Below are 15,137 nucleotides of genomic sequence, written 5' to 3'. Positions count from 1 at the left end.
ATTTTCCAATTACACAAAATATTTTATATCTCAAAATACAAAATAAAGTAAAAGTGTATTTAATACTTGTGTTCTCTGATTTGATCCTTTAATAGACATATGCTTAACACTCACTACATCCCAGGAATTCTCCTTGGTGCAAGATATATAATAATGAAGAAAACTAGAGCTATTCCCTACTCCTGTAGATCTGTTTTTGTAGAGGAATTAATTTGGCACATACAACGATAAGTGTATAATTGTTAATTGAAATAAAATGTTCCTACAGAAAGAAATAGCCTCTCATGAAAGTTTATAGCCAGTGGAAAAAAATATAGACAATTAGAATAGTAAGTTGGAAGGTCAGATAAGGTTTCCAGGATAAAATGACCCTTGAACAGAAATACAAGAATGAGACAGGGGGAGAGAAGTTGGAAAGAGTGCATTTTAGATTGAGGGAATTATATTTTTTAAAACACTGTTCAAAGGATACAAAGTTTCAGTTATACGAGAGAAAGCAGTTTTGAAGTCTACTGTACAACATAGGGCCCATGATTAATGGTACCATATTGTATGTTTAAAATTTTCCGAAGAGGACAGATCTTATTTTAAACATTCTTATCACAAAAGAAAAACAAACAATAAAAAAAAAAAAGTGAGTGGGAAGAAAGTTCTAGAAGTGATGGATAGGTTTATGACATTGATTTTGATTATAGTTTTACACATGTATACGTAACTACAAACACATCAAGTTGTATACATTAAATATCTACAACTTTGTATATGTCAATTATACCCCCAATAAAGTCGATTAAAGAAACTTCCACTAAATTGTAAGAGATGAATCCTTTGACGATCTGGCTGGATCTCTGAAAACAAGAATGGAAATAAGATTTGAGGGCAGCACCTGTGGCCCAGTGGTTTAGCTCCGCCTTCCACCCGGGGTGTGATCCTGGAGACCCGGGATCCAGTCCCCCGTCGGACTCCCTGCATGGAGCCTGCTTCTCCCTCTGCCTGTCTCTCTCTCTTGCTCTGTCATGAATAAATAAATAAATAAAATCTTAAAAAAAAAAAAAAAGAAATAAGATTTGAGGAGAAGGCAATGCCGGAACTAAAATGCTGGGTTAAATATGTTTTGTTTGTTTGTTTGTTGTTTTATAATTTTTTTTAATTTATTTTTTATTGGTGTTCAATTTACTAACATACAGAATAACAGCCAGTGCCGTCATCCATTCACTCCCACCCCCCGCCCTCCTCCCCTTCCACCACCCCTAGTTCGTTTCCCAGAGTTAGCAGTCTTTACCTTCTGTCTCCCTTTCTGATATTTCCCACACATTTCTTCTCCCTTCCCTTATATTCCCTTTCACTATTATTTATATTCCCCACATGAATGAGACCATATAATGTTTGTCCTTCTCCGACTGACTTACTTCACTCAGCATAATACCCTCCAGTTCCATCCACGTTGAAGCAAATGGTGGGTATTTGTCATTTCTAATAGCTGAGTAATATTCCATTGTATACATAAACCACATCTTCTTTATCCATTCATCTTTCGATGGACACCGAGGCTCCTTCCACAGTTTGGCTATCGTGGCCATTGCTGCTAGAAACATCGGGGTGCAGGTGTCCCGGCGTTTCATTGCATCTGTATCTTTATGTTTTTAAAGGAATAGAAAAATCACTGTAGCGTTTGACACATTTAAATAATGATCAAGTGGAGAAATAGATTGGGCAATGGAAAATGGATGGAGTTGTCTAGTAGTCATCTTGTGAGGGGTTGGAAACTTGATATACATGGAAGTTCTTGTTTATGTATTGAATACAAAGAGTAAGTGACAGGTGTCAGTGGAAATCCTTGTTTTCTGGCTTTAACACTTGAAGTGAAATAATTCCAACACATTTTATTAAATATGGTTTTTTTTTGTTTTTTTTTTATGCAATGGCAGTTCTTATTTCAAAATCTATTTTGATTAACATAATTTTCTTTTCTATGATTATACTTTGAATACTATTTGACTTAGCTCATGCAAATTGATCCACATTTTTAAAAACCGTATGGTACTTCAGTTAAATCTTTTAAAGACTATTTCCTCCATCAATGATGTTTTGGCATTATAGTTTATCAACAGTAATAAAATCATTAGATTTGGTATGTGTGTTCTCAACTAGTGGCTTATCCTATTCAACTGAAAGCAGCTGCCTTTACAGCACTACTATTACATTAAAACAGTGTTGAAGTAAACTAACAATTAACTTTTTAGATAGTAGACATGGTAATTTATTTCATTATGCTCTCAAATGATTTTCTGGAGAGTTAACAACCCCTAATGAGAGAAATGGTTATCAGTTCAGGAAACAAATCACACTCAAGACCAAAAGTGGTAGAAGCGAGCAATGACTTGTTGATTATTTTATGCTAGTGCTAATAGGAGCATCAGAGATTGTGTTACAAATACTTACAATTTTAAAAAAGACACAAAACAAGAACAACAACTGACTTTAGAGAATTTACCTGATATATCTGGCCTCAGGACTATTTAGGGATTGTGTTAGTTTAGTTGTTTTAAAACTTGGCCACCTATTATAATTACTGGAGGAACTTTTAAAACCAAATACTGCTGGACTTCCATTAAAGAACATTCAAAATGGAATTATAGTGAGGTGGACCGAGAGACCTCGAAAGGCTCCCCAAATGCTTTACGGGTGCAGCAGGAGAAATATAATCTACTGTTACCAGCCAAATCAGTAAATGGACTTCAGGGTCTGCATCATTTTTATACTCGATTTTCCTTTGTCTCAAAGTATAAATAATACATGTATACATTTACTAAATTATAAACATTAAAATTCTTTGAGAACTAAAAATAGCCACAGGGAATATATTCACAAAAATAAAAGAGCAAATATTTTTTTGGGGGGAAACAGGAGGAATAATATGGAAATCAAACAACTTGTGGATAAATCAGCTCTGAGTAAACATAGTTTATGAATGACAAAGTAAGTTTATTTTAAAGTAAAACAAATATATATTTTACAAGGGGGTAATCTGAATTCAAAATTGTTCATGCATCAATCAGCTTTGAGCAGTTAACATCAAGGTAATGTGAGTTTATTTATGCATTATCCTTTCATGAAGCTACATTCTGAACTTAATGAACATAAGCCAATGATTAAAAAAATAAGAATTATGTGACCTTCACATCTGAGAATCTAAATGACTTGGACTGTCTAAGCTAAAGAAGCCAGTGTGATGAAGCCTAATAGTAAATATTTAAGTAGAACTACCCAAATTTCTTTTTAATGTCAATACAAAGACTCAATAAAGCAATTTTCCCAGTAAAGCTTTCAAAACAAAAAAGAAGTTAGGGTACATTTTAAAAGTATGTAAGAAAAATTACATGTTTTATGTAATTCTTTTTTTCCCCTCTAGTTAATACTGTTAAGATCCCATTTCCTTCTTTTCTCATAAAATATAATTGAAGAGGAACATTAAAATCAGCTGGCAAATTTGCATGGGGTGCATTAATTTTACCAGCAGTAAAATTATTTTTAATTAAGAAATTTTCTACCAACTAAATGAAGTATCTTACACGCCCAATCAATTCTTGCCAATATGATTGCTCTACAAAGAAGGGATGATAATTAATTAGAAGAAGACCCTTCAAGGACAATTGGTCTACAGTGTACAACTTGAGAAAGAGCTGACATGCACTGTTTCTTTTCAATGTCATCATCTATGTTCATTATATGTATTATGAGACTTGAGAAAAGGAGATACTGACAGAGTGGATAATGAGTTGTGAAGTGAAATAAGATAATATGAATCATGGTTAAGAAAAGATGAAATCATGGCAAAAATAAAGAGAAATTCTCTGAATACCTTTCTTTTAGTGAAGCTTGTGATCGTTACAACTTAGTTAAGTGAATTTAAAACACACATTTTTAACATTTAATATGTGACAGTGAAGTATTTTTTTTTCTAAATGAATAATGAGTTCTGTACTTCTGAATTGATATTGTAAACCAATATTTACTTTAAATTATCTTTTTCCTTTATGATGTATTGGATCTTATTTGTGGTAGAAGATATTATAAAATATATATTAATTATAATCTATCAATTTAAATGACTTTTGTAATTTTATAATGATTATTTAGAAATTGGAAAATTCTGTATCTCCAAAGCACTCTTGATCGAGTACTTTTTCTTATTATACTGTACCTCTTTCAAGTCATTCGTTAAATACCTCCTGTTATTTCTATATCCATTTAAGATTTTCTTCAGGCCTTACTTCTATTTAAAAAATAAATCTGAGGGATCCCTGGGTGGCGCAGCGGTTTATTGCCTGCCTTTGGCCCAGGGCGTGATCCTGGAGACCCCGGATCGAATCCCACATCGGGCTCCCGGTGCATGGAGCCTACTTCTCCCTCTGCCTATGTCTCTGCCTCTCTCTCTTTCTCTCTCTGTGTGACTATCATAAATAAATAAAATTTTAAAAAATAAAAAATAAAAATTAAAAAAATGTAATATGCATAGTATAAAATACTATTCAAAAATAATAATAAAAAAATAAATAAATAAATAAATCTGAGTTTTAAAACCCAAATTTAGTTTAGTGCTTTTCATTTATATTACCTATAAAAATTTTATAGTAACAGGATTATGTTAACTAATTATTAAATAAAATAAGTGAGTTTCATATACAGATAAGAGTTAATTAAAGGATTTATTGGGGAAAAAAGATTTCTTGTAAACAGCAGTGAAAATATTAAAATACTCAGGACAAAAATTAACAAAAATGTTACATGAATTCTACATTGAGAAAACTTTAAATACTGCCACAGTATAGTTAAACACAAAATCTAGGAGAAAAAATTCTAAAGATATAACATTCTATTGGAAAAGAGACCTAATGTATTAAAGTTTTGATCTCCATATTATTTCATATATTTATGAGGAATTCAGTAAAATAACAACAAGGCTTTTATGTTTGTTTTATTAATTAAAGTCCACCTGGAAAACTAACTAAAGAAAGCCAACTATACTCTGTAAAAGTGCATTATATGGGTCATGGGGCAGAGATTTTGTTCTGCCAAATAATAAAGTATATTATATAGCTTCAATAATGAAAAGCATGGTACTGTTGCATTAATAGTAAACTGTGCAAAATACAACATACAAAAATAAATTCAAGTCATGCAGAAAATGTAATATCTAATAGAATTTCCATCATTCCAGTCATTAGGTATAAGAAATATTCAGTAATTGAGGATGAACAATTGGATAGTCATCTGGAAAAAAAAAATCTGATTTTTATCTTAACAGCATACTATGAGTTAAATTAATCTCAACAAAAGTTTGAAAAATAAAATTTTAAAAGATAAAAATATCAGAAAAACGTTGGAGAATTAGTTTATGAATTTGGATGGGGAATACCTTTTACAGCTACCAATCAAAATTAAGTTGCCAGAAAGAAAAGACTAGTCATTTGACTACATGAAAAGAAAAGGCATCCATTTGTGAAATACATCAAAGTGCTCAAACAACATACAAACAAACAAAAACTGTTTGGAATGAGAAAGTGTTCAGCTTTACTCGTAATGAAGACAAAGCAAATTTTAAAGACATCATAAATATTAAATCTGTCTCTTATAAATATAGCAAAAATTTGAGAGATCTTATACATTGCTCATGAGATGTAAAATCCCTATAAAATCTGAGCAAAGTCATCTCACAATACTTATTGCATGACTTATTTCACTTAGCATAATGCCTGTAAGTTCCATCTATTTTATTTAAAACAGCGAGATTTTCTTCTTTTTCTTTATGACTGAATATTTCTCTGTGTGTGCACACACATGTGCCATTCATCCGTGGATGGACAGTTAAATTGCTTCCATGCCTTGGCTACTGTAAATAATTTTGCAATGAACATGGGGATGCATATATATTTCTGAGTTAGTATTTTTGTTAACTCTAGATTAATATTCAGAAGTGAAGTTGCGTGACCATATGAGAGTTCTATTTTTAATTTTTTGAGGGACCTCCATACAGATTTCCATAGTGGCTACACCAATTTACATTCCCATAATTGTATTTTGTTCACTTGGTAAATTATTTTATTTGTAAATGTGTACCTTTCAATTTTTAGGTATTCTCTGTACTATTTTACTAATAATCCCTCTTTCTTATTTCCTATTTCTATGCCTCTAAATCCAAAAATTTGACATTGCATCTCCTAAATTGTTCTCCTTTTCTCACAATTTCTTACTTGGTCCATTTCTTTTTATTTTGTCCTGTTTTCTACTCTATCCCCCAATTAAATATAGGAAAACTAGTGCTGAATTTTTTAATTATTTTTGTACTTTTCTAGACATTTTTACTATTGTCTAAATAATACATTTCCATGATATTCTGCTCTTTTATATAAACAAATTTTATAAAAACAAATTTTCTTCTAACTCCAAGCAATTACAGTTTTGACTTGTTTTAAATTTTTGTCTTCCATTCAGTGTCTCAGTTTCTGTATTTTTAATGATGGTTTGCACTTTCTTATCTAGAATTTTTCGTCAAAATGTTGGATGATCATACTTAATGTCAATGACCTAATAATACGGGAAACTTACCATGTAAGCATGGTTTTGATAACCTGGCAGCTCTATTGGAGCATTGCAGGTTGACAGCGGCCTATTCAATGGCCAAATCCCAATGAGCTTGATATTCTTGAGGCAGGAGCTGCTAAGATCCTCTTTTTTCCTGAGAATAAACCTTGAAAAGTGTTTATTTGTGGGGCTGAAGGAGGTGAGTGATGGGTCAAAATAATTATCTGGATTTGTGATTTGAGAGAAGGGATAGGTCAACTACTTCCCCTGTGGCCAGTACCAAGTACTACATTCTCAGACACGCTGAAGTCCTGACCATCTTAAGATTTCTGCTTAGTAGGTGAATTTGTTTTTATATGTATGCCCTCTAATTACATTTTTGTCTTTTGACTATTGCTATTATAATAATTTAGTAACTGCATTTCCACCACCTTTTCAGACTCTTGAAATTTATTGAAAATATTTGCTCAAGAAATATTTGCTCACAGTTGTCTCCCTTTTCATTCTCTTTGTGAGTTAACACTTGTTTCATTTTTTTTTCATTACTTCCTTTTTTGAGGCTTTTGGAAGACGAAGGGGTGATACCTCAGTTAAGTCCAAATATTTAATCAGATACATCATTATAGAAAGCTCTGTGCTTATAAATTGGACAACTTAGATGAAATGGATAAATTCATAGAAAAAAACTTGTTTATGAAATGATTCAGTAATACATATAAAATCTGAATAGTTCTAGAAGCTCTGGAATAATTGTTTTAAAATATATTTCCACGAAGAAAGCCACTGGAAATATATTGTCTTTATCAAAGTTCTTCCAAATATTCAATAAATAGTTAAATCTATCCTATGCAAACTTCTTCAGAAAATAGAAAGAAGCATTTATTAATTGATTACATAGGTTAGTGTAACCATATTTGAGTTATTTTATCTCAGCACATTAAAGATATGATTCTTAATGGCATCATTATTTTTCTTCTTTTTTTATGGCTGATCTGCTGATAATCACACTCGCTGATTATTACTAACTAGTAATAATGTTTATAATCCTAAATTAGTTAAATTACACTGGTAAGATTGGAAGATTTGGAACTTTCTACAAGGCTGCCTACCCTCTTCCTTTTTTTTCCAGAATTACATATGAGATATCTAAATAGGTTTGCACATAGCAGGAAGATTTCATCTTGTGAACCATCCCTACTTTACAGTTCAGCTGTAAGTTGCAGAGCTTACATAATATTTTCTGGGAAGTCATGCTTCACAAACAATAGATTTTAGGTTTGTTAACCATAAGCAATTCTAAAACAGGACTATTTGCTAGGATTCTGTAATTAAATAATTAAATATTACCTACCTAAGAAATTTTATTGGTCACTTTACTAGGAGTTTTAGTTATGTTTAAAAGAAACTGTATCCAGTCTCCTATGCTGTTCACCTATCTGGGAATATTACACTATTAAGAAAAAATAACTGGTTTTCATTTCAGCATAATTAGTTCCTATCTCTCCACAATTCTGGGATATCTTTTTTGTTTGTTTGTTTACATTTCATTTCCAAATCTCTCATTCCCTAATTCCTTATTTGTTTACCAATTATATTAATCTTTTTCTAAGATACTTCACATTTATCTTAGATATTTTATAATCTTTAATTCTAAGTCTGGCCATTTGTTTTTACTCTTTCTTCTTGAATATAGTTCACACTATTTTACTTTCTTGCAAGCCATTTTTTATTGTATCACAGGTATTATGTCTAAGAGTGCAAATAGCTTAATTATAAATGTCTGCTGATATATTTATACACACACACACACAAACACACACACATTCCACCCCCATATAAACATATAAACATGCTCCCTTCCTTTTTATCAGAAGACTAGGATGAAGTGTTAATGATTTTTCTATTCTAAATTTTTTAAAGATGTTTTCCAAATATCTTTTGAAATGATTGCTTATGTGGTTGTAGTATATAAAGAATAAAAGTGCTTTTATGCAAAATTTATTTTATTTTATTCTATTAAATCATCTTTATAATCATTAACTGGAACTTTATTTGACATTTAATTATTTAAAAAAATACACTGGCCTGGAAGATGTGTCTTGTTTCATGCTGTATTTCTCGGTCCATTTTTAAAATTAGAAAGTTGGGCCTTATTCTACTTTATGTCTTTGTCAAATTTAATATTCTGTACATATAGAGGCTTATTTTGTGGCAGACGTTGTCAAATTGATCTTACCAAGAAATTTGATGACTATCTTTAATGATTTAATTTAAATTTAAGTTTGTGAAAGATTATTTAATTTTTCATCTCTTTGAAAGGATCTGAAGATGAAAAATGTGAAGTGGCTGTTGATTCCTACCTCTTTCTCTCTGCAAACTGTACTGAAAGTGCAATCTATGTGAACACATCTGAAGACCTTGACTACATATGTTGGTTCCTATTTGAAGGAACAATAGAGGTAAGGTAAATTAATGTAGTAGTTTCTGATTTGTCTCTTTAACTCATAATTTTTACTTTGAAAAAAAGCTAAAATTATTAAAGTTGCACATTCAATCATCAAGATGTGTGTAGCTTAAATATAACCCCAGAAATAAATTCATGACAACCTACTTGGAAATCTTTCATCTTTTTTACTTTTTATATTTATAATATAGACAGGTAATAAAAAATTCTTTCATTTTATCTCTAGTCTTTTTGTGTTCTATTCATGTTACAATTTGCTGAACAATTAAAGCCTCTTAAAGTTGTGATTATGTCACCTTTTTGTTGAAAGATCATTAGGCATTTCCTTTTTTTTTTAAGATGTTATTTATTTATTCATGACAGGTACAGAGGAGAGAGAGAGAGAGAGAGAATGACAGAGGCAGAGACACAAGCAGAGGGAGAAGCAGGCTCCATGCAGGGAGCCTGACATGGGACTCGATCCCAGGTCTCCAGGTTCAGGCCCTGGGCTGAAGGCAGCTCTAAACTGCTGAGCCACCCATGCTGCCCCCATTAAGCATTTCCATTGCCTTTTGGAATATATGCGAATTTCTGAGATACCTAATCTCTGGGAAGTTTTACCACAATTATATATTGGGGCCTAAGGCAAGAATACAAAGAGTGGCCATCTTTTTCCCCATCTCATCTACATCTTTTTAAACAAATAAAGAACTTTTGTCAAAAAGATTGAGGAGTTTTCCAAAAAGTTTAGAGAATTAACTGAATATTTGTAACCTTTCCTGTCTGGATATAATCTTAATTTGGTCATTTGATGGAAAGAAAAGTCATATTCTAAGTTTATGTTTGATATATATTTCATATAAAATTTTCAGTAAGGACTTTTTATTATGAATAAATCCATAAATCCATTAACACTGAGCTAACATTATAAAGAATAATATGTCACTGTTTACTTCAAAAAGAACTAGCTAGAGAGGCATTTCACTTTTTTTTAAGAGTTTTTTTTTAACTTATTCATGAGAGACACAGAGAGAGAGGTAGAGACACTGGCAGAGGGAGAAACAGGCTCCATGCAGGGAGCCCAATGTGGGACTCGATCCCCGGTCTCCAGGATCAGGCCCTGGGCTGAAGGCAGCACTAAACCACTGAGCCACCCAGGCTGCCCTAGAGAGCCATTTCAAATACAGGCAAATAGACTTCAAATTTCTCAGAACCTTTAATTTCACTTATGCCCTCAATTTTATACACATATATTTTTATTTATATATAAATATATATATTTGTATATATATTTATGTATGTATTTAACATTTAAAATTCATAAACATTGGTATTAAGCTTAATATAGTTTTACATGTATCTATTTACCCATTCACAGATATAGGGCTATGCACAGACATGATTAAAGGTTTTATATTTAAGATATATTTAAATTTATCAGCATATAAAAGAGCATTACATATCATATTTAATTTACTAATTAGGTAAATGCATACCTTCTCTTAGGAAACAGGCAAGCAAATCATAGTTACCCTCCTTGCCAATTTCTAATTCTCTGTATTCTTTTAAAATAATTACCAACTTTAAAGAAACTAATATTTGCTTTTTTAGACTCGAGAAAACACAAAGAAGGCAATCCAATACATGTATTTTATTTTTTCATAATCACACATTTCATATCACGTTGACAACTTTTATGTTAGGCAAAATAAATATAAATATACATATAAACATAAATATACATCACTTAACAACATTTGCATGTCCTAGTTTTCATTCAAGGAAAAGGAATAATTTAAAATTATATTTAGAGTTAATATTTGTATATTTTTCTTACTCAAAAGCTGTTTAGGTATCCAATGATAATTTGTTAATTCAATTTAATGTCTGTAAGATCTTGATATTAACCAAATATTTAGAAATTGCAATTTACCTCATCATGTTAAGTCCTTTTGATTTGTAGTATCACCAATAAAACATTCCAGGACATAAATGTAGTAGATTCAATAAGAATTCACAAGATTAAACTCTTTTAAATGGTACCATTATTACAACTTCAATTATTTCAATTTGATAATTTTATAATCATAAACAGTCTGTGGAAACAATGATAAACATAGTTCTTTAAAAATTATATTAAATCGGGACGCGTGGGTGGCTCAGCAGTTGAGCTCTGCCTTCAGCTCAGGGAGTGATCCCGGAGTGCCAGAATCAAGTCCCACATTGGGCTTCCTGCATGGAGCCTGCTTCTCCCTCTGCCTGTGTCTCTGCCTCTCTCTATGTCTCTCATGAATAAATAAGTAAAATCCTTAAAAAAAAATGTTAAATCATTCTAATTTCCCAATGATTCATTTATTTATTGGGAAATTACATAAGTGTTTTTTTAATGTAAACAAACCTCAGTATTCATTATCTTTAAAAAAGCAAGACTTTTGACTTTATGCCAAAATTCTCAGAGTGTAATTTTCTTTTTGTCTAAAGACTATATTAGACATGCAGGTATACATTTTCTGCTTTGTTAAATTTTTGGCAAAGGGAAATGTATAAATAAAGCTAATCGTTGTCCTTTTCCTTTCATTTTAACTGTTTATCCGAAAAATAGTCCTAGAATGTACATATAATGATAGAAAATTTATTTATGATCAATGAATTTAAAAACTTCTCAACCAAAAAAGGAAGAAATAGCAAAAATGAAAAACAAAACAATACAAAACAAAACAAAAGAACAGAGAGCTAGCTTCAGGCAAATATAGAATCATGACTATTAAAGGTTAATTATCTTCTATCTACAAAGAGCAGTAGAGGCTTTAAATGCAGAAAAGCTCATTTTCACATACTTCTACGCAACTTATTATTACAGATAGTTAAAACACTCTTGAAAGTGTACTATACTTATCTACTCAGTAAACTCTATCTCTCCATTATGGTCTCATGGATCTAATTCTTTGGTCCATCTGGGACAATAATCTAGTGGCCTGGTAACAGTTTAAACACTAATTCCATAGAGCCACATAATTAAAAATCTAATGCTTATTAATCCCAGAAGCATGAAAATGAAAGAGGGGTTCTTGTGCGTTAAACAGAGTAATCTCTCTATTAGACACACAGGATGAAGAGTCATCTCGTGAGAGTCTTTTTTTGTTGTTGTTCTAATGTATCTGTCAAATGAACAATCTTGTTCATGTCAAAATTTCCCCAGAGTGGCCACTGCAATTTCAGATTGTCCTCTGAGAAATTATAGCAATTAGAGAGATATGTACCTGACTTAACAACATGAAGGGAAGCCTGAGACTAAGACCTCATGAAAACTTACATAGGTCCCTGTGCAATGCCATGTCCCCAAAACCTACCAAAGAACAATCAGTCCAAACTGAGAGCTGGACAAAAGTGTTGACAAGATTTTGAAAAGGTGACTCAAGGAATATTTTGTTCAAGGAATGTAGATTACTGTGACTTACTCCACTCATTTTTTATTTAGGTCATCTGAATGATGAAAATGTGAGAGCTATGCTTGTCCTCTTCCAGTAGACATACTCGCTTTAGACTCACCAGAGGAAGTGAGGAAGCGAGAGAAATTTCTGTTCTTTCTGAATCAAATTGGATCATATAATCCAAGGACTCTTAAAATGTTCTCTTATTCTTAATAAGAAAAAAAAAGTAAATAAAAAAAGTAAATAGCATTGGGAATTTGATGGAAATAAATTGGAGTTCAGACTCGATGCTATACCTATGTCACCAGTCACAGATGGAGAGAGAAATGTCCAGTGGTCCCAGAGTAGTGTTTGTAGTCTGGGAGTGTGAGCTCTGGTAGGGAGTGTATTTTAATTGGATCTTTGCAGAATTTTGTGCTTGTTCACAACTGATCCTCCAAAAGACCACTAGACAATTCTGTTGATCAAGAGAAACAAATTCTTTTAGATTTACAACAATAACAAAAACAACACTTAATAAAATAAGACTTACTACTGTCTTGGAGAATTTATGGAAAGATATTTATATGCTCTTAGTTACACGGGGTGGGTACTTGTAAAGATGGGTTAGAGTTCACGAATAAAGCTTTGGACTGGTGGACATAATGTTATGAGAATCTTAAAGTGAGGTTGATGAACAAGCTGTTATGCTTGGTAAATAACTTATTTTAGTTGGTTCACAGTCTTAGTCTTATTTTCCAAGAAAAAGTATTTCATGGAGCAAAGAGTAAGTTATTTTTTATATATTTTTCTCAGTATTTTAGATATAGGACAGGAAACTTGGTTCATTTCAGTTCTCATCATCAAAGACTAAAATTCCAAAAGTATTCTTTCCTTTCTCTGTGTTAAAAAATGTCCTCTCTTCAGGTCTTTTTAAATGCAAACACTTTTGGAAGGAAAGCACATAAATATAAGTGAGTTTTTTTTTTTTACATTCTTGCTACAAAAAGGCTATGAAATTATATATTATTATGAGTTACTGGGACTAAGGACGCTTTTAAAACAGCAGAGAAGAGACAGAGAGACACTAAAAGTTGGAATAGGAAAGACCTTCACCAAATTTAACTATTTTAGTTAATTTTTTACTAGGTCCAAGCCAGTATAAAAATATATTTTTTAGTTAGCTAAGAATATGACCAAGGCATTCTTAATGTTCCCCTGACCTTAACTGAATTTTAGATAGGCTTCTTCTTGACTATAGGCCCCTGACTTCCTTTTTCTTAGAACATTTACTTCGGATAATTTGCAATTATACATTCTTTGAATGTATAATTCTTTTTCTGCCTCTCTGAAATATATGCATTCTACTTTCAGCCTTTTGCCAGTTAGTTTTAGGACCCAGGAACTGTCTTTCTCAAGGACCAGGAAACTATTTCTTTAAAATGTAAACCTTGAGAAAGACGAAAATGCAATCATCCTGTGAGAATAAGAGCCTAACTTCAGTGGGCACCAATTAGCAAACATGAAGACCTACTAACAAAGCAAAACCTTTGCACACTCAAGAATAACTTAATGTGCTTTACACATCTCATTGACCAATCTCTCCCCTAATTTCCTCCAGTACTTTTCATCTAGCTAATGCCAGCATTTAAAATCTTTCTTGTCTTGTTTCAGCAAAGTGGAGTTCCATCTCTCTTCTATTACAGTAGTCTTGAATAAAGTCTTTCTTGCTTGCTGAAATTTGTCTAGGGCAATTTTTACTTTGACGAATACTTTTGTAAGAATCCAAGTTTCTACATATCCTATAAAGAAGTCACTCACTCCCACAAGTGAAGTCTCTTTACACATCTATTTAATTGACAAGGGCCAAAAAACAGGTAAATATGTCATACTGGGTCTTAGAGTTTCTCCCCATTAGTATCTCTTTACTAAATGATTTTACTAATATAATATAATATGGAAATGGCAAAATAATTTATACAAATATATGATTGTCCATGAAATGATAGCATTATTTAGTCATTTACTTAAATATAGAAAGCATTTTTCTGAAGTATGTTGTAAATATTCTTATGGCTTAACTTCTATCCAGCTGAAGTTAATTTTGCGTGTAGTATTGTGTTACATAACTACATCAGTAATAAATTATCATAAAAAGATTTTCCAGAAATACTGCTTTTACTTCTCTTCTCCTTGGGAAGGAAAGATTATCCATTTCCCAGATTTATGACTGTTTTACATTTCCTTATCAAATAAATATTCTTTAATTTTCAAGAATCAAATCTCATTCCATATTTCAGGTACTTTTTAAATATCAGCTTTTTATACAATTACAAGTGTTAATAATTGATTGTCAATATAATAATTATAATTTGATTATAATAATTATAATTATTAGTATTATACTAATTATATATTAGTGCATATAAGTGCTGAACTTCCCAGAGTACTTTCTGTTACTCTAATCTTGAGTATAAATGAATATATTTTAATCTTTCTTTCTACTTTCTTTCTTTCTTTCTTTCTTCTTTCTTTCTTTCTTTATCTTTCTTTTCTTTCTTTTTTCTTTTTTTCTTTCTTCTCTTTCGTTCTATATCAGAATCCATTGAAAAGTTGATGAAAACTAGAAACAGTTTCCTCACAATAATTTATGTGCACAATGTTTTGCACAAAATTTCAGAAGATTAATGGAATCCTTT

At 31.4% G+C, this 15,137-nt stretch overlaps 1 protein-coding gene across 1 annotated transcript in view; it reads left to right on the top strand.

Annotated features, from left to right (window-relative positions):
- Window positions 1-15,137, top strand: part of EYS (eyes shut homolog) — a 1,522,493-nt gene that overhangs the window by 142,022 nt on the left and 1,365,334 nt on the right. The window contains exon 7 of the mRNA XM_025419151.3: window positions 8,905-9,044. Within this exon, the coding sequence (XP_025274936.3) occupies window positions 8,905-9,044 (140 nt within the window). The remainder of the gene's footprint in view (window positions 1-8,904; window positions 9,045-15,137) is intronic.

This window comes from Canis lupus, chromosome 12 (assembly GCF_003254725.2).
Source record: "Canis lupus dingo isolate Sandy chromosome 12, ASM325472v2, whole genome shotgun sequence".
Lineage (NCBI taxonomy): Eukaryota > Metazoa > Chordata > Mammalia > Carnivora > Canidae > Canis > Canis lupus.
Note: the sequence above shows the minus strand (reverse complement) of the source record. Positions and strands in the feature narration are given on the sequence as shown.